Source organism: Aulonocara stuartgranti (genome assembly GCF_965226115.1).
Source record: "Aulonocara stuartgranti genome assembly, chromosome: 7".
Taxonomy (NCBI): Eukaryota; Metazoa; Chordata; class Actinopteri; order Cichliformes; family Cichlidae; genus Aulonocara; species Aulonocara stuartgranti.
Window position 1 is genome coordinate 39905985 of NC_138945.1, and position 24003 is coordinate 39929987.

At 43.3% G+C, this 24003-nt stretch overlaps 2 protein-coding genes across 4 annotated transcripts in view; one reads left to right on the plus strand and one right to left on the minus strand.

The window, feature by feature from the left end:
• Nucleotides 1-24003, plus strand: part of LOC309712231 (CD5 antigen-like) — a 229228-nt gene that overhangs the window by 39887 nt on the left and 165338 nt on the right. The window lies entirely within an intron of this gene.
• Nucleotides 824-21644, minus strand: lmbrd2b (LMBR1 domain containing 2b). Of its 3 annotated transcripts, XM_082542881.1 has the most exons (18): nucleotides 21444-21644; nucleotides 13143-13352; nucleotides 11697-11809; nucleotides 11182-11280; nucleotides 10935-11102; nucleotides 10541-10751; nucleotides 10389-10463; nucleotides 10183-10296; nucleotides 9180-9363; nucleotides 8862-9043; nucleotides 8484-8617; nucleotides 8023-8128; nucleotides 7838-7935; nucleotides 7365-7468; nucleotides 7235-7281; nucleotides 6568-6682; nucleotides 6356-6482; nucleotides 824-3155 (listed from the first exon to the last, which is right to left on the minus strand). In XM_082542881.1, the coding sequence occupies exons 2-18, from the start codon at nucleotides 13314-13316 to the stop codon at nucleotides 3092-3094; spliced, it is 2115 nt and encodes a 704-aa protein (XP_082399007.1). In that variant the 5' UTR covers nucleotides 13317-13352; nucleotides 21444-21644; the 3' UTR covers nucleotides 824-3091. The 3 variants fall into 3 exon arrangements, with proteins under 3 accessions (XP_082399007.1, XP_082399009.1, XP_082399008.1); XM_082542883.1 differs by lacking the exons at nucleotides 11697-11809; nucleotides 13143-13352; XM_082542882.1 differs by lacking the exons at nucleotides 11697-11809; nucleotides 21444-21644 and having other exon boundaries at nucleotides 13143-13347.

Below are 24003 nucleotides of genomic sequence, written 5' to 3' on the forward strand. Positions count from 1 at the left end.
AACAAAGAAGAGCTGACAGCAAGCATCAAGGAAATCTGGGCTTCCATAACTACCAGGCAATGCCACAGGCTGATTGCTTCAATGCCACGGCACATCGAGGCAGTGATTAAGGCGAAGGGATTCCCAACCAAGTATTGAAGATTGACATATCATTTTGAAAATATCGCATTTTGATTAATTTGATGTGATCCTAATTTATTTCTTTTTTTTCCTGCAAAAATGAGAAGTAAATGGTGATGTCTTCATAGTATTCTAATTGTTTGAAATCCTGTTTTCATGGGTTTTATGAGCTGGAAGCCCAACTTATGTACAAATAAACAACTAAGTACTTGAAATCGTTTAAGTTGTGGGCCCTGAATCTATAATCTATGAAAATTTAATGTTTTGAATGGAATTGTGGAAATAAATCAACTGGGCTAAAAACACCACAGCACTTTACAGGAAGGGCCAGTTTTTTCTCTATTTTTTGAGGCGACTGAGGTCCTTCAACATTTGCCAGAAAATGCTCAGGATTTTCTATGAGTCTGTTGTGGCCAGTGCGATCCTCTATGCTGTTGCATGCTGGGGGAGCAGGCTGAGGGTCGCAGATGCCAACAGACTTGATAAACTGATCCATAAGGCCAGTAAAGTTGTGGGGATGGAGCTTTTATTATCACTTCTATTTGTTGTGTCTGCTCTTCCGGGTTTCCTTTTAACAGTGAGTGCAGCTATTTCATAAAGTTTTAAGCAGCAGATGTGTTTGAAAAATAGCAAGAAACAAATGAAGGAAACCAACTGAAGCCATGCGTCGTATCTGAGACAATAACCAGGGTTAGACCAGGTCTGACACCTCAATCATTTTTATTGTGTAACAACACGGCAGCAAAGGACATTTTTATTTTGTCCCGGGAATAAATCACTACCAGAACAATGTGCTGCGATCATGGTGGACGATAAATATTCATCACCAGAATGATGAGACAGAAACACAGAAGAGCCATTTGTAAAGGCAGGAGGTCACTGAGAGAAGGTACAGTGTTAACAGGCTGCAAGAAATATATATACAAAGTCACATCTGTCTCTATCAGTTATTATCCCATATCATACAAAAGATATGATACATATGTACAGAGAAGTGTCCAGGTTCATCCTGACCATCCACCTTTCTGACTGAAGATCGTTTCTGCCAGCAGGATCTTCATCAACGCCACAACACTTAATGCCAATGCTATTTAAAGGGCCAGTTCTGTGTTTTTAGAGTTTCAGCTCACTTCATATTAATGTTATAAACTACTGCTTCATAAAAATGTGACTAAAGAAATCCCCCAAAGATCACTGTCATGGTTTCTTATTGTTTTTCCTACATTCCAGGCAGCCTCAGTCAATCTTTCAAAGTCAATCTCAATCTTTAGTTTATAATAAATACATTCATAAGCAGCTTGGTTTAGGAATCAATACAAGCCCACAATGACTTCTGGGGTTCCTCAGGGATCTGCTCTCAGTTCTTTATATTTCCAGTTTATTTTAATGTAAACAAAAACAAATATAAATCTAACAGCACACAGATGAAATACTGCTCACTTTACATGAATAAGTCAGCAGGTTTAAACTTGAACTGCCTACTTAGGATGAAAGAAACTAACGTTGGCTGCCTGGAAGGTAAGAAAGACCATCTGAAGCTCTAAAACATGACAACTTTGTAATAATGACCAGCCCAGCGGTTACATCTCTAACCCTAAAAACTGCTTTTTAAAAGGTCACTTCTCTTTTTCTTACTTCCGTAATCCATGTATGAAGCAAACACCTGTCAATATTTCCTTCAACAGGACACAGTAATGTGCAAAAGTCTTGAGCTGTCCTTAATTTGTTTATAATTTGCTTCAAAGTCAAAATTTCTTGTAATATTTGAATGTTTTCTGAACAGTATGTTAAAGTCGCGTCCTTAAGAAACAGTTCAGCAGTGACCTGAGAGATATAACACAATAACACCGTCAGTCATGGTCTGATCTTCTCAAAGCACAGAACGACATAAAAAGAGTGGCATCATCATCATCATCATCATTATCATCATTATCCACAAAAGGGAGAAACATCCAAAGAAGAGCTTTGAATGTCCTTCAAGGAGCCTGGAGAAATGTTCCTGTAGATCCTCACAGAGTTCAGATGGGGCTGAAGGATGAAGGTCGGACCAAACATTCACTTTCAAGCTCGTTCGAACTGTAAAAACTCTGTTTTTGCCTCATATTCTTTTTTTTTTTTTTTATAAATATTTGCACATATCAATGAATCGCTGCACCTATTTCCAGTTTTCATGCAAAATGTAAAGAAATGGGGCAAATGAGGGCTCAAGACTTTTGCACAGTGCTATATATATATATATATATATATATATATATATATATATATATATATATATATATATATATATATATATATATATATATATATATATATATATATATTTTAAGTGAAACTGGATTCATTCCTGTTTAAACACAGTGAAGTTGTTGTAGGTCGATCAGGTAATTAATCACAGAGTTTACAGTGATCACATGGTTTCAGATACCACCACCTCCCAATTAGCTTTAAATTACAGAGAAATACAGACTCAATTAAACTGCACATTAATCCCATAAACATGAAGCCCTGACCTCCAACATGACTGAAGGATTTCAGGTTTATCAGTGACTGAATCAGCGAATCCTAACAGCTCCCATCATGACAGACAGTTAAATAAATCTACAACATTAAAGAATAAACACTAGAAATTAAATATATTAGCAGGGCCTCCATGAAACCTGCGGATAAAGTGATTCACATTCATGTGCTCTGACTGCCTCTCCTGCCTTCATGACATGCAGTAAATTGAGGGTTTGATCTGTTGAGAAGCTCAGGCCTGCAGTCTGTCACATGCTGAGTAAATTTAATATTCCTTCAAAAGTGCTTTCATGGACCTGCAGCTGCATACAGAAACGGATGCAAATTGTTTATGTAGATGTTTGCAGGTGAGAGAAGTTCACCTGAGCGGCTTTTATTCAGTGTGCATGCCGAGTGCTGAGAGAAGGAGGTCATGCTGCAGGTGGACGTGTGGACAGTGATTCAGACTTCTCTTCTAGATGTCGTCAAATATTCGGCTACGAGATGACGACATGGACAGGTACCGTCCTCCAGAGTGCCTGAAAACACAAAAACACACAAGTTCACACATCTCTGGATAGGTCAGTGCAGACACATTAGAAACAGGTGTGCTTTACTCCAACACATTAAAGAGCACTGAGGTCAGCGCTGAAATGAACAAACTGACAGTTATTTATCAGAAAACTTTATAAAAAAAAACCTTTAAGTTCTTTAAATTCAAATTCAAATTTTATTTGTCACACACACACAACCATACACAGTATGACATGGGGGTGAAATGCTTGTAGCTGTACAATGCCCGACCATTAAATGACAGAAGAAAAGTTCTACAATATTTACAATTTACTACAAAAATTTACAAATTAACTTAGGAATTTACAGTAAAGAACGTGCAAATAGCAGAAGAGATTATAAAGATAAGGATTATAAATTATAGGAATTATAGGATTATAGGAAATGTGTGGTGGTGCGTGTGGTGATGTGTGTGAGAGTCCAGTCTTATAGTGACGTGTTTGGGAGAGTCCAGTCCTACACCTGGTTCAGGCCCCGAATAGCCTGGGGGAAGAAGCTCCTCTTCATTCTCTCTGTTTTGGCCTTAAGGGAGCGGAAGCGCTTCCCAGACCTCAACAGTGAGAAGAGTCCATTGTTGGGATGGGAGAGGTCCATCATAATCTTCCTAGCTTTGGACTTGTACCGCTTGGTGTAGATGGACAGCAGGTCAGGGAGCTCTGATTGAATGATGCGTTCTGCTGAGCGCACCACCCTTTGCAGATCTCGTCTATCCTGCTTGGTGCTGTTCCCAAACCAGGTGCAGATGTTTGACGTCAGGACGCTCTCGATGGTGCAGGAGTAGAAGTTCTTGAGCGCCTTCAGTGGCAGATGGAAGTCTCTAAGTCTTCTGAGGAAGAAGAGACGCTGACGGGCTTTCTTAACCAGGGTGTTGATGTGACAGGACCATGACAGGTCCTGAGTGATGTGGACACCCAGGTATCGGAAACTGTCCACTCTCTCCACTGGCGTGCCACTGATGATGAGGGGTTTGTAATTCCTCGCCTGCTTTGTAGTGAAGTCCACGATCAGCTCCTTAGTCTTGCTGATGTTTAGGAGGAGGTTATTCTCCTGGCACCAGGTCTCCAGGTTCCTAATCTCCTCCAGGTAGGCCGTCTCGATGTTGTCGGAGATCAGGCCCACAACAGCAGTGTCGTCAGCAAACTTGACAATGGAGGTGGTGTCGGATGTGGCTACACAGTCATAAGTGTACAGTGAGTACAGCAGGGGGCTTAAAACACAGCCCTGAGGCACTCCAGTGCTGAGTGAGATGGAGGGGGAGACTTGTTTTCCCACCCTCACTGATTGGGGTCTGTCTGTGAGGAAGTTGAGGATCCACTGACACAGTGATGAGCTGAGTCCTAGATCCGTCAACTTGGTGAAAAGCTTAGAGGGAATTATTGTGTTGAATGCTGAACTGTAGTCCACGAACAGCATCCTAACATAATTCCCTCTGCCAGTGTCCAGGTGACTCAGGGATGTGTGGAGCAGGTGAGATATGGCATCGTCTGTGGAACGATTAGTCCGGTAAGCAAACTGAAGTGAGTCGATGGTGGCAGGAAGTGAAGAAGTGATGTGATCTCTCATCAGTCTTTCAAAACACTTCATCACAATTGAAGTCAGTGCTACTGGACGGTAGTCATTGTGGCAAGCGGGCTGTTGTTTCTTTGGAACAGGGACAATAATGGACTGTTTGAAGCAAGTGGGAACCACAGCTTGGGCCAGGGAGAGGTTGAAGATCTCCGTGAACACCGGTGCTAGTTGATCAGCGCAGGCTCTAAGGACCCGGCCAGGGATTGCATCTGGTCCTGCTGCCTTCCTGGTGTTCACCCTCCTGAAGGTGTTCCTCACGGCATGCTCTGTGATGACGAATGCATTTTCTTCACTGGTGCACTCCGAGCGCGCGCAGCCGTTTGTTGTTTTAATTGCTGCGGCGTCGAAGCGAGCATAAAACGTGTTCAGCTCATCAGCCAGTGAAGCATCTGCATTCATCATTGAAGAAGCTGGTTGTTTATAGTCCGTTATAGTCCGCAGTCCTTTCCACAGGCTCCTAGAGTCGCACTGTCGTAGCTGTGACTCTAGTTTTTCCCCGTAGCTCCGCTTTGCCTTTCGGACCGCGCTGCGCACGTTGTAGGACGCAGCCTTGTATAGGTCCATATTACCGGAGACAAGCCCTTCATTGTAGGCAGCGGTGCGTGATCTCAGAGCGTCGCGGATGTTTTTATCCACCCACGGCTTCTGGTTGGGAAACGTTCGGATGATAATTCTTTCTGCTGTGTCGTCCGCTAGTTTCCCGATAAATCCCACAACCGCTTCCGTAAACGGAAAACTATCCACACTTCTCTGTCTCCACTTCTTCACCTTTTCTTACTGAATCCACCCAAAAAACATCCAAACATTTAAATATTATTTCTTCCTTTTGCTTTTTAACAACATTTTGGTTAGTTAACCCTTAGTTAACCCTTTTTTAAATATTTCTGGCTGGTGCATGCAGACATCAACCCTGCAGGTCACGGACATTTTACATCCCGCCAACAGACAGGAGCTAAACATGAGCAACCAAAGTCAAGTTATCTGCATTTGAAACTCTATCCATCCATTCGCTTCCGCTTCTCCTTTTCAGGGTCGCAGGGGTCGCTGGAGCCTATCCCCTATCCCCACTAACTACATGTCTTTGGACTGTGGGGGAAGCCGGAATACCCGGGGAGAACCCACGCAAACACAGGGAGAACATGCAAACTCCACACACGCCCTCCACTCCCTGATGGTGAACTCAGGACCTTCTTGCTGTGAGGCAATAGTGCTAATTTGAAACTCCTCTTTAAATCTATTGGGGCAATAAAAACAGCAGGTTAGGGGTCAGCAGGAGGATCTGATGAAAACCGCTTCACACGTACCACCAACAAGAGTGTTTGGGTGTCACGTCTCTGCTGTGTTGGCTTGGGGCCATTAAGTTATGCACTCTTGTGTTGTACTGTAATAACTTCCTGAATCTCATCCTGGATAATTATCCGTATTTATAAAAAAAAAAAAAAAAAAAACACACTCTGAAATGAAACAGCAGTCAAACTGAAAACTATTAAAATACAAAGTTAAAGAATTAAACATTACCAGCAGCTGAAAACAGGGAAACTCTCAAACGTGCATCCCAAACACAGTGGCCTAACCATGACGATGACACCATGCTTACCTTCCAGACTCAGCGTCCAGCGGGTCATCTGTCAGCGCTTCGGCGTTGAAGTCCAAGGGCTCGGCGTCCTGCAGCAGCTCGATGCGGTCCCTCTCTGCTCGGCTCCCAGACCGGGAATATTTAGCCTCTGTTCAAACAACAGGAAGTGCTCCGTCACCCGAAAACCACCAAAAACACCTTCAGAGAGCAGCGCCGACCACCTGCTGACTTACGTCTGCTGTTGCTGGAGCTCACGGTGTCTGAGTAGCTCGTCTCCTTCATCTCGTGGCTGCTCCTGTTCCTCGCAGCGTAGTCTTCTCTCGGGTTCCCGTAGCGCTCCTTCCACTCCTGCAGCAGATGACACAACACAAACAGATCAGGACGCTTGAACAAGGATTTCACTCCTGCTGTTTCCCAGTAGACATCAGTTCATGTTTGTACGTGACGGGTTGTGTAAGCGCTCTGACACGAGTCATCTGTGTCACGCCATGATTCCATCACTCCTGGCATCAGCTTTCTTTCACTCACACATTCATCAAACAGTCAGAAAAACAAACATTTCAGTGTTGTCACTACAGTCACTCATCTGCTGATTCTAAATAGCTGTCTCTGTGTTATTGGCCTGTAGGGACGCTGATGTTCAATCTTTAATCTTAGGCAGAAAACCCAGTGATGAGCATCTTCTGTACTTCCTGTTTCAGTGTTGTTTCCTCTCCCAGCAGCTGACTTTGTTATTTTGGAATATAATATTATATCTGAGGAAACCTGCTGTAAACTACAGTCTGTGCACTTAATAAACAATGAAAATATATATTATTAAAATAAGATATACAAAGGGACTTTGATGCATGTGATTAGTTTTCTCTGATATCTAAAAAGAAGCAGCAAACAGGTACTCACCCTCCGTCTGTTCTCACCATCTTCAATCCTCTGCCTCTTCCTTTTCTCTGTAAAAAATATTGTATTTTACTATTTTACTACTTTCATGTTAAAAAGTCAAAGAGAATTCAGATGATGGTGGCAGTCTCACCCCGGCGAATCAGCTCCTTTCCCTCGTCGATCAGGTCAGAGGTCATTTCACTGTCATCCATAAACTGCTGAAAGCCCAGAAGATTCAGGCAGCGAGTCCCCAAACTGAGGAGAACATTGATTATAACACAGAGTCACAAACATACCTACATATATAATAAACCGCCTGATGGTTCTGTTTAATCCTGCACTAACCAGCAGAGAGAAGCAGGATCTAAAAGACTGCTATAAATGCTACAGCTCACCAACACCCCAGACATGCAAAGGTTTTATAATCTGAATTATTTAATCCGTCGGGATCTCTTCCAGTTTTTTGTTTTCAAAGACTTCAGTTTAACTCATGAACAACAAGGAAAAGCAGCAAATTCTGTATGTAAAACCCTGTTCTGGCTTTTCAGACTATCTTCTGTCACATGACCAATCCACACTGTTAAAGAAGCGCCCAGCAGGGAAGACTCCAGAGACTCATCTCACCTGAAGTAGGTGGCGATGCAGAGGATGACGATCAACATGGGGTAGTAGATGTAGAAGCCATTAGCAATGAAAGAGAGGACGCGCATGGATCCCATGATCTGTTCCAACAAACAAACAACAGGTGAGTCAGGCAGACACTGCAGCACAGGTGTGTTACACAGGTTTCATACAGTGTGGGTATTTACAGAAGTGTAAGCAGTTTGCAGCTTTTCCTGGTGGGAGATGGCCGAGTCCATGTGGATCAAACCCAGGAAGTTGAGACAGAGAGGAGGAGTCAGACGACAGAACAGCCTGCAGGAGGAAAACACGACAGAGTCACTAAACCTCCATCAGGTCAACTCCTCCATCGCCTCCAAGTGAACTTCTGCGTCACATAACATGTTGTTTAATAACACTGACTCACTACAAAACGCTCTAGTTTCTGTGCTTTAAGAAGATAAAGAGGAGATCCTTTCTACAGAACAGGTATTAAAATTAAGTAATTTGAGGTTTTTTGAAACAGTACAAATGTTTTTCTTGTATATGAGGAGGAACATTCTAGAAAGAAACATGTGTGCTCATGTCTTCTCTTGGTTTACAGCGATCTTTCCTGAACATGTCCCTTTCAGAATCCTTTCAAAATAAAAGCATTCTTGCTGTCACTTACATGCCGCTGAACTGGAGGCTGTAGGCGTCGGTCTGGTGGTGGGAGGCCAGGTAGTAGTAGTTGAAGACTCGGATGCGAAACACGGTGGAGTAAACACAGGTGCACAGGAAGAAGATTGTGATGAAGCACGCCATCTGGTGGAGAGAGAGCAAAAGGTGATCAGAGGTCTGAATGAAGTGTGATCGTGTTTCAACAAAGAAAGTGAAACTGAAACACACATCACATGTCATGTTTCCTTCATTGTAAAACAACAAAGACTCAGCTGTGCAGCACTCCATCACACAGCAGCCTTTAAACACTTTCAGAGGCTCTACAGAAATATGAAGCTCTGTGTCTGATGGTTTGTGTGTAAACCAGCGTCTGTCTTCTCAGGCTCACCTCGATGTACAGGTAGTTGTAGTCTCTCTCAGCCAACTGGATGAAGATGGCGAACAGCGAGAGGACGGGCCGTGTGCTGAAGAAGGTGCACTCGGACCAAACCACAACCACGCTGAACAGAGTCAGGACGATGGAGAGGAGGCGGTAAAACCAGCGCTTCAGGAAGCACTCCCAGTACCACTCTGTGACACACACACACACACACACACACACACAGGGCAGTGTTTACTCTTCGACGTCACTGCCACCAGCAACCAAAGGAAAACTGTAGCAGGACACCTGTGCAGGTGGTTACAGGAGTGATCTCATTACACCCACCTACAGTCGGGGTGTAGATGTATCTGCTGAACCAGCCGGCCGGCTCTGATGAAGGGAAGCTGTGGACAAACTGGTGGGTGGAGCTGGTCTCGTTCTTGGCCACGTCCTCCAGGTGGATGGCCTGCTGCAGGAGGATTTGCCACTGCACACGCGTCCGGTTGTGTCTCTGCACGGCGTAGATCACCTGCACACGACAGGTTCGGACATCAGAGTAGGGGAAACAGAGTGAACAGGAAACAGAAGACTTCAGCTGTGTGCAGTGTGAGGAGGAAACTACAAGCACAAAGAGAAAGATTTTTCCTTGTTTCATCGCTTTTTACATCATCGTCATCTCATCATCATCCTCTTCTTTTTTGAAATCATCACCTGTACAGCATCACTGTAACTGTTCTGCAGTGGAACGAGGACTATCTTCTCGCTCAGCTGACAGCAGTGATTACAAAGATTATGAGTCATATCTTTATCGATCTGAATCTTACAATCTAAGCCATTTCAGTGCAGCTCAGTTCTGCATTTTCAGGCACTTCTAATATTCTGGCCACCTCATGTATATAAATAAATATGAAGAACAGAAAAAAGAGACATCTTTAAATATAATGAACATGTAATGTACCATCAGCAACATAATTAAAATGGACATCAGAAACTTTGTTACGGTGGAAATTTTGGGGGCCAGTGGGAGTAAAATGTCCGTCCATCTCAGACAGACGGAGCCTGACATCATGGTTTGCTTCTCACCCCCGGCTAACAAAGGTCAGCACTAGACTGAGCTTTGTAAGATTAGCTGATGCCCCCAACCTTCACTGAGCAGCTTTATCATGTGGATAAAGTTTAAGGTGGACGTGCTCTGTGCAGGTATTCAGGAAACACACAGAAACACTTTCACTGAACACAAAAACATCTGCCACCACATCGTCAGGAGTCTTCATTAGAATCTGTTTCATCTCTTTATTCCTCCAATAAGAAGGCAGCACAGTCTGATTGACTCGTCAAATCCTCTCACCTGTTTATGAAGCTTCACCAGGCTCTTCTCCGTCGGGTACGTATTCTGTTTGTCATCAAAGTCCTCGTAGTCGTCCATGTTCCTGCCCATCTTCTCCTGGTAGTCCAAGGGGCACTGAGGGAAACCACGAGCACGTCATCACACTCATGAACTTAAACATCACAGTTATCACCCATCATGTTCACGCTCAGCTTCGCTCTACGTACTTTCCTGAGGATGGTGTCGATGTACTTCCTCAGCGGGTGGTTGTATTTGATGGATTCGCTGACCTTTCTCACCTCCTACAGCAGAACAGACGTCTCAGTGAAAACGGCAACATTAAACCAAATGTTTGTAACTGCTGGAGGCTGTCACTTACCTCCATGACATCCTCCAGGTTCTCTTCTGCATCCGCCTTCTCCGTCATCAGCTTGGATGCCTTGAAGTAGGTCTTGACGAGCAAGTGTCCGTGCCGGGAGGAGTTCCAGTAGGACCGAGGGATCTCCACCAGCCCGTACCCGAGTAACAGCACCAGCAGAAACAAACCCCAGGTGTTGGCGGCAGTGATCCCGATGGTCTGTAGCTCGTACCTGAGTAACACACAGAGCAGGTAACTCCATACAGCAGCCAATCAGGAGGAGTTTAGGAGTCGATTATGTGTTTATACAGCCCTCTGCATTTAATCGTCACAGCATGTCTTTGTCCTGTCTTTCTCTTCACAGACAGGACAAAACAAAACAAAAAAAGGGGGTTCTTCCTCAGGGTCCACTCACCAGGAGAGGCGCAACTCAGGATGAACGGCCACGTAAATGAGCAAAGAGCCGAAAATGAGCAGGTATGTCCCGTAATAAATGGCGTTCTCAATCAGTGCCGTTTTGATCTTCCCGGTGATGGAGAAGCCTCCGGAGCGAGCGTACGACTGCATGAAGGGCAGCAGCAGCCTGACGACACAAGAAAACCTTTAAAACACAAAAACTCAGCATGTGGAGGTTTCATGAGGAGACTCGGGCTCGTACTGACCACGTGAGGCACTGAGACGTCCAGTACACCACCCTCCAGAACACTGGCATGATGCCATCAGGGATGTAGCTCCACGGCTTGTGGCACAGCGTTCGTACACTGAGAGGAAACACAATCAGGAGTTCAGAAACCTGCTGATGTTATCTGGTTTTATTTACTAAGACAACACTTCTTTTAGTCACATTTTTTGTAACACACTCAGGTCTCTCTAAGAAAAGCCGCCTGAGTTTCAAAGTACATTTACTCAAGTTCAATAAGAAGGAGTCGCTTCAAATCCTGCTCTGTCTTCTGCTCTGACTCTCTGTGTGAAAAGATCATTAACGACTTGAAATGCCTTCATGTCCAGATCACAGAGGACATACTGAGTGGATGTGTTGTTTGGGTTCAGCTCTCTGTCCCTGAATTATGAATTATGTCAAACACTTCCTGTTAATCACCAACAAATTTCCAGAAAACTCACTGCAGAGGTTTCAACCTTTACCCTGAAATCACACACGCACGCACAGCATTCAAACCTTTTTGTGGGTGCAGCGGTTGTGTTTACTATAGTGCGATTGGACAGCGGTGAGACGAGGGCGGGAACAGACGCCTGCTCCTTGTGGTCCTGCTCACACTGCCTGTAGATTGTCTGTAAGCAGCAGACAGACAAACGTACGCTGACACACATTCACTGAATGAAATCAAACATGTAAAGATCTTTTCCACACATATGGAAGTCGAAATCTGACATTTACATCAGAGCCGTATAAAACAGTAATCTTTTGTTGTGTAACAGATGTGCTTGAAGTCCACAGGAGCTCATAAGGCTTCTCTATGAAATGTCATAAAAGTTAAAGATGTTATATTAAAAAACAAAAGAATCTCAAAAATGACAAAGAACAACTAGACAGTAGGGCCATGATTAGTCGATTAGTCACGATTACGTCGACTATCAAAATCGTCGACGACTGAATTAATAGTCGACGCGTCGTTTGAAGCTTTGTAAGATCACAAAAGACGCAGGAATGAGTAGTAGGATTTAAGAGTGTAATAACGGACTGAAACAGAAGATGGCAGCACTGCATGTACAGGGATGCCAGCTGCCGTTAAACCCCGAAGAAGAAGAAGAAGCTGTGTCCCAGAATTCATAGCGCAGCCCAGCTCAGTTTACAACAATGGCGGCAGCTAGTAAGTTTTAATATTACTCTTATTATTCTTTCTGGGTCACAAAATAAACGTTTAACATATTTTCAGGCGAGAATGTAGCTGTGTAAACCTCAAATATCTGCTCAGTTTATCAAGACACCGCATATTTTCAAAAGCGCTCCGACGTTTTCGGAGACGTCTGTTACCCACCAGCTCGATAGTTAGCTGGGGGCAAAGCTCAATAGAGCCGTGAGGACACCGGACTCCCGGCAGATCGTTTTCAAACCTACCGCCGTCTTTCGCTACTCAGGTTAAACATGATATATAAGTCACTTAGATAACTTAAAAATGTTATTGTTTGGATTTTTTTAGTATTTTATTTGTTCCCGAGTAAATCGATTTAGCTGAGATGAAAGTTATAGTTTTTACACAGCTGAATAAACGTCAAGCAGACAACTGATTATCAGAAGTGTGAGATGCTCAAGAATATACTCCAGTGTCCTGTTATATTTTAGATAGCAAGGAGTTTATTAAACTTCACTGAAACAATCTGCAAACTTCATTAAAATTTAATAAACTATCATCTTGTCTTTATTTTTAGTTAGCACAAACACTTCAAGCTGTAAGCTAATGATAGTTATATAAGAGCAGATCCATGATCTGATTAGTCGACTAATCGCAAAAATAATCGGTGACTAGTCGACTATCAAAATAATCGTTTGTGGCAGCCCTACTAGACAGAAACCATCAAAGTCCTGAGGAGCTTCGTGAATGGAAGGCTTGAACACCTCTGAGGACTGGAGGGATCTCAGTTTGATGCTGTGTGTCATACTGACCGTGCTGACGTCCAGAGGCAGGATGAAGACGATGAGGAAGCACAGGTACCAGGCCAGCAGCGTGCCGAACAGCACCATGCGCTGCTGCTTCTTGAAGTCTCCATATCGGTGCAGCAGGAACAGCGCCAAAAAAAACACCACTACGATCTCGATGCCGAGCGCCGCCCCACTCATCCTGCTGCGCTCCCGTCAGCAGGCACTGACACAAACCTGCAGCAGGTGGACAGAAACACTGGCGTGGTCACTTTACAGTTTTTTACAGACGCTAGGACACATTTCTCAATACTTAGGTCACTTTTGCAAAACTCCTCACACAGTGAGCACAACAGAAGTCTATGTGGGCTAAACTGAGGATCAGTTATCATTGTTTTGGCACAAAATGCATTCAATGACTACATCTCTCAAATTTCATGAATTATCTTCTCACTCAGACACAACAACTGCCAAAAATCTTTGTACGTACAGGACATTTTGCATGTGCTTACATACTGTTTTCAAAACTGTTAAACTTATGGCCAAAACAATAACACAATGCAAAACTTAAAAAGACAGCAAAATTCAACAGCAATATTTTATTGAAACATATTTTAAATCTAAAAATGCAGTTTAACCAGCCACAGCTGATCCTCATTGTAGATGAACATCTACACAGGTGTTACTCCTTCAATTGTTCAACTCCTTCAATTCTGGCAGCCAGAAGATTATTTCCTAGGTGTATTGCCCTAGATGACATAAGATGTGATGTGGATGAGAACCTGTGGCCAAATGGAGAAGACCGAGTAGATTAGCATTACTATTGTATGTGTATCAGTGGATGGTGTGTATACAAATTCTTGTATTTTGGGATTACTTAGTGCAAAAAAATAAAAATACATAAACAAATATTAACGAATTCTGCATGATGTCTGATTCATTCCAGTAACATATATTGAAATTATAAACAGAGATGTGTCCTTGTTTTACACAAGAAAACACTGTGTAATGCTACATGTTGTTAGTGTTTTTTAGATCATTGTTTTGTGGGTGACAAAGTGTGTTTGTCGGCTGTCAACCTTTGCTAGTGTTCTGGAAGAATGAGTTTATTTGAGACCTGAATAAAGTGTTTTGGTAGTTGTAGTGCATTTTGAATGTGAAATGAACTGCTTTGCCAAGCTGAAGGTCAGTTAGGAGGATTGTGTGAAGAGTTTTTCAAAAGTGACCTAAGTATTGTGAAATGTGTCCTAGCGGCTGTAAAAAACTGTAACGAAGCATTAATCACTTGAATCTTCAAATGCTACATCTGTTGGCTCTGTGATGGATTTTAGTCTCATTATTTGTGGGAGATCTGAAGCGCTCTTGAGCAGAGCACACATCTGTCAGGCTCGACGATCATCTCCACATTACCTGCAGAAAGCTGGAAAAATGAAAAATATTCACACTAAACCTCTGTGGGAAAGTCTGACTGCAGACAGTGACAATAAAGGAGCTGCTGTTGGTTGGTTATTAGGTTAGCTGCCAGTAACTGCTGTCTAACACAATAATGATGACCGCCATCTCAGAGAATCAGGACAGACGTGCACCGATGAGCAGAGGCACGCCGACCTGCCCTGAAAGACTCTTTGTGTGGTTTCTTTGAAAAGTTGGGGGATGGAGGTTCCAACAAGCGACACGGGAAACAGCAGTTTTCCTCAGCAAGGGACCGGGGTTACGTAGCAGGGTCATCAAACTCAGAGCCAGCAAGTCTGCTGTGATGTTTCCTCAGGATTCGGTCATGTTCACTGGGTGAAGTGTGCAGAAGCCTTTGGACGAACCGTTGGGTCTTTATGCAAAGCTTTACATCATCTCTGTGTTCCCTCTAGCACCATCACTGGCTAACCCATCACATGGACTCTTCACCCTCCTGCCCTCTGGGAGGCGCTACAGGAGCCACCGGACTAAGACAACCAGGTACCTGAACAGCTTCTTCCCCACAGCTGTCAGACTCCTGAATAGGGCTGCCACAAACGATTATTTTGATAGTCGACTAGTCACAGATTATTTTTGCGATTAGTCGACTAATCAGATCATCATCCATTGGACGTACAGCTTATTGCACCAGCAGCATCTGCTCTTATATAACTATCATTAGCTTACAGCTTTAAGTGTTTAAGATCTGTGCTAACTAAAAATAAAGACAAGATGATAGTTTATTAAACTTCACCGAAACAATCCGCAAATTTCATTAAAATTTAATAAACTCCTTGCTATCTAAAATATAACAGGACACTGGAGTAAATTCTCGAGCATCTCACACTTCTGATAATCAGCTGTCTGCTTGATGTTTATTCAGTTGTGTAGAAACTATAACTTTAATCTCAGACAAACCGATTCACTCAGGAACAAATAAAATACTGAAAAAAGCCAAACAATAACATTTTTAAGTTATCTAAGTGACTTATATATCATGTTTAACCTGAGTAGCGAAAGACGGCGGTGGGTTTGAAAATGATTTGCCAGGAGTCCGGTGCTCTCACGGCGCTAGTGAGCCTAGCCCCCGGCTAGCTAGTGGGTAACAGACGTCTCCGAAAACGTCGGAGCGCTTTTGAAAATATGCGGTGTCTTGATAAACTGAGCAGATATTTGAGGTTTCCACAGCTACATTCTCGCCTGAAAATATGTTAAACGTTTATTTTGTGACCCAGAAAGAATAATAAGAGTAACATTAAAACTAACTAGCTGCCGCCATTGTTGTAAACTGAGCTGGGCTGCGCTATGAATTCTGGGACACAGCTGCTTCTTCTTCTTCGGGGTTTAAGGGCAGCTGGCGTCCTTGTACATGCAGTGCTGCCATCTTCTGTTTCAGTCCGTTATTACACTCTTAAATCCTACTACTCATTCCTGCGTCTTTTGGGATCTTACAAAGCTTCAAACGACGCGTTGACTATTAAATCAGTCGTCGACGATTTTGATAGTCGACGTAATCGTGACTAGTCGACTAATCGTGGCAGCCCTACTCCTGAACTCTGCCTCCTGACATCTGACCCACGTTAACACATGGACTGGACACACACACACACACACACACACACACACACACACACACACACAATGGACAACTGTACCCTCAAACACAATAATAACATGGACTGAACCACCACTCACAACCACTAGCACTTTATATAGCCTCTGTAGAAATTATCCACATATCTCACTTATCTTAACTGCACTACTGTATAGTTCTGTGTAAATAATCATTCTGTACATACAATAGTTTTTAATTCCACAACTGTTTATAACCTGCACAGTTCACATTTCTGTATAGCTGTATATCTCAGATTTCTGTATAGTTTTTCATATTTATATCCTGTTCATAGCCTGTACATAGCTTGTACTCACTACAGCCTGTACATACTTATAGTTATAGAATATTCATAACATACTTCATACCGTGTACATTATAACATACCATAATAGACCCATTTCTGTAATATACTCACATATCTATATTATTGCTAATATATATTGTAATATATCTATATCACTAAAGCACTTCTGGATGGATGCAAACTGCATTTTGTTGCCCTGTACCTGTGCATGTGCAATGACAATAAAGTTGAATTCTATTCTATTCTATTCTAAATGACATCACCTGGGTGAGCTGCCCACTTTTGACTCTGCCTCTTCTTCCTCAAAGTCAAAGTTTCTGAATGTATCTGTGGTTATTACAACAAACAGCTGGATTCCACTCAGGTTTTTTAAGCCTAACCCTTATTTTGAAAGTTCAGTCCCTGCTAAAGCCGACCCTTCCTTCCAGCTTGGTGGTCAGGTTGCTCTCAGTCTTCTTCGGTGGATAAACTCCACCGGGACTATGCTGGGTGATGAGCTCCTGTATTGAACTCACAAAGAGCCACAAAGCAGTGCAAAGCTCATTGCTGCCTACTGCAAGCCCAGCCAGGGAGTTGGATTCTGTCTATGGATGAAGATTTAACTGTTGATGCAGCGGATTATTGCTCCAGAGTTTCTGTCAGAGGTTTATTTCTTAATGTACTCTAAGAAAGCATGGAGGCCCATCCTGTCATCCACACATGTGAGGCCACCTAACACTATTAGTTACCTCACACCTTGTGTCACTCTCTGACTTCTGTCCAGGTTCAACTGTTCAATCATGAAAAACATATTTCCCTGTCAGTGCTTACAGGCACTGCCTGCAGATGTTCCTTTTAGCTTGCTTTGTATTTTTTTTTTTTTTTACAGCATGTCTAATGTTCTGACGTCCTACTGAAACAAACACACCTGCTCTGCCTCACGTTTCCTCTCAAGCTGCAAACATCTGCCACCTAGCTGTTTCTGTTTTAATAACCACAGATCCATTCAGAAACTTTGACTCTGAGGAAGAAGAGGCAAACGCTTTAAGAGGAAGCTGGGCTTCTCTGTCTGTGGTCATGTGATCCTCCTCGTGATGGTATAAAGGTCAGAGATCTTCTCTCAGATGAGATTACCATCAATAAAACCAAAGTGTCCACACAGCTGTGACATCAGTCTGTGCTGCAGGACTTGTGCCTCTCTTGATGTTTCTCACACTTGCACTTCATTTTATTTTTATTTCTACAGATTTCTTCCTTATGTGAACAGCTGAAGGACCAGGGGTAACATGTGAAGATTTTTTATCTGTCCCCAAAAAGACCATTGGTGTTGTGAAAAGTCACATGATCAGTGATGAACCAACAAGCAGGAATGAGCTGAAGGAATGAGCTCAGACTCAACCGATGTAGCCTCAGTGAATGTGTGTTTAACATATCACTGTTGTTAAACAGGCTTATAGTTTGTGTGTCCGGCCTATGTGTGTGTTAATGTGTGTAGGCCCTGTGGTTTTACATTTGTGTCCACAGCCCACCCTGTAATGCCGGGAATGCCTCAGTGACCTCCCAGAAGAGTAAGGAGAGTGGATATGCTATTGCAGAGGCTCAGACTCAGGTAAGTAGCAACCATCACTGTGTCAGGCCTCACTAACATACAGTTAACCTGTGAGGGAGTCAGACAGTCTGAGTGACTGTTCTTGCCTCTGGTCAGATCACACATGTTGATCTTAAACCTCATTCAGCATTAATGGGGCTCCACAGATGTGCAGGTTACCCAGATGTGCACTTATGCCCCTCTGCACCCTCCTCCTCCCTGCACCCCTATGCTACAGAGGTGTGTAAACAGCTCCCAGTGATGATACAGGCTCTCAGTGTGTCGCAGCTACAAGGAGCTGTAACCGCAGACCCAATCACAGACAGGAAGTCCTGACTTCCGCCTGACAGCCGCGGACATATTCATCACCGTTCCCGGCTGATGAGGAGGATTTCTGGGCGACCACACCCGGAGGAAACTGCGATTCCTTATGTGTTATGATGTAGATACTCGGGTGACCCGCAGCTGACCTCACAGCCTCTCGGAGCTTCACAGCCGCGCGTGAACGCCCGCCGACTCCTTATCAGCCTTGGGGCTGTTCGCGGAGACGCGCAGAGCGACAGCTGCCGGTGTTCCAGATCTACTGGCGTTTAGATCAACTGGCGTTGGTCGAACAGATGTGTGGCAGTCTTGCGTTTCAGTAGCTGCTACCGACAAACCAGCAAAAAAAAAAAAACGCCAAATGTGTCATCTGTGACACTTGTGAGGTTGTCTCAAACACACTCCGTCAGTCTTGATGCTGTTGAACAACAAAATGTATAAAAATGTGGCGAGTTTACCTGGTGATATCCACATGCGCGACGCGATCGCGAAAACAGCAAACAAGTAACACCACGCCGATATTGTTCACAGGAGAGCAAGAGTAAACGATCGGGAGAACCTTGTCGTCGTTATCGTTCCCCTCGCACGGTTTATTTCTCCGAATTCAGCGTTTTTGCTTCACAACTAAAGCGAGCAGTTTACTTTGTGCACTAACATGGAGTCGAGTCAACCAGCGCCACCTCTGGCCAAGTGCCACAGCCTACAGCCAGATCAACCTGTGACACATCTGCACCACGTTTGAATCAGTGTCATGCACATTTGTACCTTTCAATTGTCTCTGTTTGTGCGTCATGCAAATAAACCTTTGAAAAGAATGAAATTATATCATATATTCCTTATTGGCCTACATTTGTACAAAATCCCAAATTATATACACAAAGTCATAGAAATCACCACTCCAATTGGTCATCATGATTTTAATATTCTCTTTTTCCATAACAATGAAATACACCTTGGACAAATATGACACATCAATATTTCATTAGTGTTGTAACATCACATCCTGTAAGCATCATTTGTCTGTGTCTGTTCCCTGGAAATTAATATTTCCAGCCAATATAGGCAATCCATCAACATGGCTGGAGTTATATACAGTCTGTATAAGTGTGGTTAATCTAATGAACATTTGTAAGGAGACGGCAGTTACTGTGAATTCACAGCAGTTACACAGTGATTAGTAATAAACAGAGCCAGTGAGAGTGAGTGGATTTAAGAAAGTCAGTGACTCAGGTGTGTTGCTTGGTTTGTCATCTGTTTGTGAGACTGGAGGAGACGTAGAAATCTTTTGTTTTAAATCTTAGTTAGGAAGATTCCTGTTTGAAAACAAGCACTTTCTGTGAGGAATGCAAGAAGTACATCTGCAGAAAGCACATTTTGTCCAGCATGTGGACAAAATTGAAAATGTTGAGCATTGAAAAACTGAGAACGTTGGGCAAGTTCAAAAGAAATGTGTTTGTAAGAACGAAAAACCAAATTGTTCCTAAAATAGTTATGGAAAGTCTAACTGTTGTATGTCTGTGTTCTACATGTTTATCTAATGGAAAATAAAGTTGCTATTGTTTTATTGCAGTTTTTGGATAATTCTGAGTGGATTTACACAGTACGGGTCAAAATGACCCGCAACAAAATCAATGTCAATTGTTTGTTCTTCAACATAATACAAGGGTTAATTTCCAAAACTTGCTTATGATCTTCAATTTGTAGCAGATCCACTATCACACAGCAGCTGGAGCAGTCTCCAATGGAGGTCAGTCCACTACTACCATAGCCTACTACTAGATTAACTTGTGACACATCTGCACCTGCTGCTATGATCACATTGAGTAGAGGCTGAGTGGCTGCACTTACCCCTGGTACATCCAAATCTGCCCACAAACATGTTGACAGGTGCAATGGCAGCAATGTGGATTGTCAACACTAAAAACAATCAGTAAGCAAAGACAACAGGGATCACTTTTTTCTGTTTATTTAGCACCCACAACATTTGTCCACAACACTGTGTGGTACCACTTTCCACAGAAGGTGCATTCAATCTGCAAGATTGAATGAGATTGTCAGGGTCATTGTCTGACTGTTTATTACTAATCACCTGCAGTACATTCACAGTAACTGCCATCTCCTTACAAATGTTTATTAGATTAACCACACTTATACAGACTGTATATAACAACCAACTCTGAAATGTTCGTTTGCAGAGGGAAGACACAGGCAGACTATGCTAACGACATGTGATGTTACAACACTAATGAAATATTGATGTGTCATATTTGTCCAAGGTGTATTTCATTGTTATGGAAAAAGAGAATATCAAAATCATGATGACCAATTGGAGTGGTGATTTCTATGACTTTGTGTATATAATTTGGAATTTTGTACAAATGTAGGCCAATAAGGAATATATGATATCATTTCATTCTTTTCAAAGGTTTATTTGCATGACGCACAAACAGAGACAATTGAAAGGTACAAATGTGCATGACACTGATTCAAACGTGGTGCAGATGTGTCACAGGTTGATCTGGCTGTAGGCTGTGGCACTTGGCCAGAGGTGGCGCTGGTTGACTCGACTCCATGTTAGTGCACAAAGTAAACTGCTCGCTTTAGTTGTGAAGCAAAAACGCTGAATTCGGAGAAATAAACCGTGCGAGGGGAACGATAACGACGACAAGAGTCTCCCGATCGTTTACTCTTGCTGTCCTGTGAACAACATCGGCGTGGTGTTACTTGTTTGCTGTTTTCGCGATCGCGTCGCGCATGAGGATATCACCAGATAAACTCGCCACATTTTTATACATTTTGTTGTTCAATAGCATCAAGACTGACGGAGTGTGTTTGAGACAACCTCACAAGTGTCACAGATGACACAAGTGTCACAGATGACACATTTGGCGTTTTTTTTTGCTGGTTTGTCGGTAGTAGCTACTGAAACGCAAGACTGCCACACATCTGTTCGACCAACGCCAGTTGATCTAAACGCCAGTAGATCTGGAACACCGGATCAACCAGGAACTCCGGCTAGCTGCCGCCGTGGGTTAGCAACCTCCTCCCAGCAGCCCCATCAGCTCTTACCGTGATTCCTGTGTGGGCTCCGGCTCCTCTCGGAGTGACGAGGCCACGTTTATCTCCGCGAGCTGCTCCTGTTATTATCAGCCACCGGTCTCCGAGAGAAACCTCTTGATTTCAGCTCGTTAGCTCAGTAGCATCAGCCCGTCACATCCCGGCCCTACCGGGAGGAGCAGATGACGTCAGAGCCAGTCTGCGCGTGCGCAAACACCATGTCATTCTGCCGCTTCTCTTAGCGCTTTATCGTTACTGCCCTCCACCGGATAGATCAGGAATTACCTGAGACAGAAGATTGAAGGTTCCAGAACACAAGATGACGTCATCGGCGTCACAGCGTCAAAACACCTTATCTTCACACCCTGCTGAGCACAGCTGCACGCACAAGTGCTTCCAGCTGTGCTCTAGTTGAATTTAAGCACTAATCTGGATCTTCACCTCCTAAGCAGGTGAAGACAACACAAGGGCTTTAACGAAGATGTGAACACATTAATGTTTCACTATTAGGTATTTCTGCAGGAACTACTTCCTGTGTGTCAGCCTTCACAAATAAATGTGTGTGCGTGTGTGTGTGTGTGTGTGCATGTGGAGGGGGTTGCTCCACTCTCTTTAATATTTTTATGTTCTTTCAGAAGTGTTCTCGAGCCCATACAGTGATTTTCACAGCATTGGGTGTTCAAACCCAATGCTGCAGCTCTCAGTCTGCACCCTGTGTGCACAGCTATTTAGATTCGATTATGAATCAATAAATGGATTTTAATGTTGTTATCTCTCCTCAGCCGGTCTTTCACAGACAGATAAGCTCCTCCATATCTTTAAATCGCACTTGGCCTCAATGTAGGTCTGAGGACTGAAAACAAAGTCAAAGTCCTCTTTGTCACATGGAGTCACACAAACCACCTGCAACTCAACACTTCAAAGACCAAGGAACTGGTTGTGGAACAACTGAGCTGTAGGTGCTTTTCTACACTGTGCAATATTTGCAATATTTGTTTTTTGTTTTTGTTTTGTCTTTTTTTCTTATATTTGACTGTGCAATAATCACTGTGCAATATACTCACTCAAATGAGCAATCCTATTTATCCATATTGTATATTCTGTATCTATATATGTGTATATGTGTATATATGGTGTATTTATGCTTATATCCTTACTCTCATTCCCCTTAATGTATCTGTACAATGCAACTTCTTTCGGTGCCTTGCTACTGGAAACTGAATTTCCCGGAGGAACCCACCCGAAGGATTAATAAAGTTTCATCTAATCTAATCTAATCTAATCTAATCTAATCTAATCTAATCTAATCTAATCTAATCTAATCTAATCTAAGGCACTGACTCAGAAGAGCAAACTGATTGTTTTCTCCATCAATGAGGCTGAAGGGATCTTTATTGTCTTCATGTGAATGGAGGCTAATGAGCCTTATGAGGGGGCAGTCTGGCAGTAAGACTGGTATTCACGTAATTTTAATGAGGAGGTGGCCAAGGGGCTGAGGGAAGGTCTGAATGGGTCCCAGTTTGCCGGAGAGTTGCAATCTCTTCGTCAGTGTTCCCTCTAAGCTGCGCGCGTACACAATTGCGCACTGCTGGCACGGCCTCTGCGCAGAAAAAATCTGTGTTGCGCACAAAAAAATCTAACCTGAATTGAAATTAAGGTAAATACGGTAACAATTCTGTTTTGCAGTGTTAGTTAGTAAGTGACTGGCTGCTCCTGTATGGGATTAGAACGATGCCACTGTTGAGACAACGCCAGTCTCTGCAATTCTTTTGGTCCTGGTAGAGATCACGCTGAGATGTTTCCATGTTTTACACAATCCTTTTATTACCCATTATTCTTACAGATGCATCTGGAGATCAGCACACTGCACTCCTATGCAGTCCTATGCTAAAGGCTGATCTAAAGAACTCCACGCAACAGTTACAGTTATAACCTCTGGTCTCCTCCCCCCTACAGTAAACACCCCCACAATGGAAAGTGGCTAAGGGTGCTGACACCCTGATCCCCATCTCCTTTTATGGTAGTGTCCATTTGCCCTTTGTCTGCCCCTCACCCTCTAACTCTTGCTTCATGCCCTGGGGGTGGGGGTTGATTGTCTTTCTGCCCTGCACCCCAGTTCTTTGTTCCCATCCCAGGCCTATTTTCTATTTTGTGTTCTTACACCCATTACCACTCTGCCTCTGTCAGTGCGCCCCAGGGTGGCTGTGGCTACAATGTAGCTTGCCATCACCAGTGTGTGAATGGGTGGGTGACTGGATGTGTAAAGCGCTTTGGGGCCCTTAGGGACTAGTAAAGCGCTATACAAATACAGGCCATTTACCATTTACAATATTATAATGTTGCAAGCAATCACAACTATATTCTCTTTAACTTTGATGTCGTTGACAGGCTATGACAGCGTCCTTATGGCAAGCCATTGGCACTAATGGCTTGCCATACAGCGTCCTTATGTGCCGACGCCGGTGTTTTAGCTAGCAAAGCGGCTGATGTGGAGTGAAGCCACATTAATGACAACATGTACAACCATTGGAGATGTGAGCAGGACAGACGGAACAATTGACGGAAAAGGTGT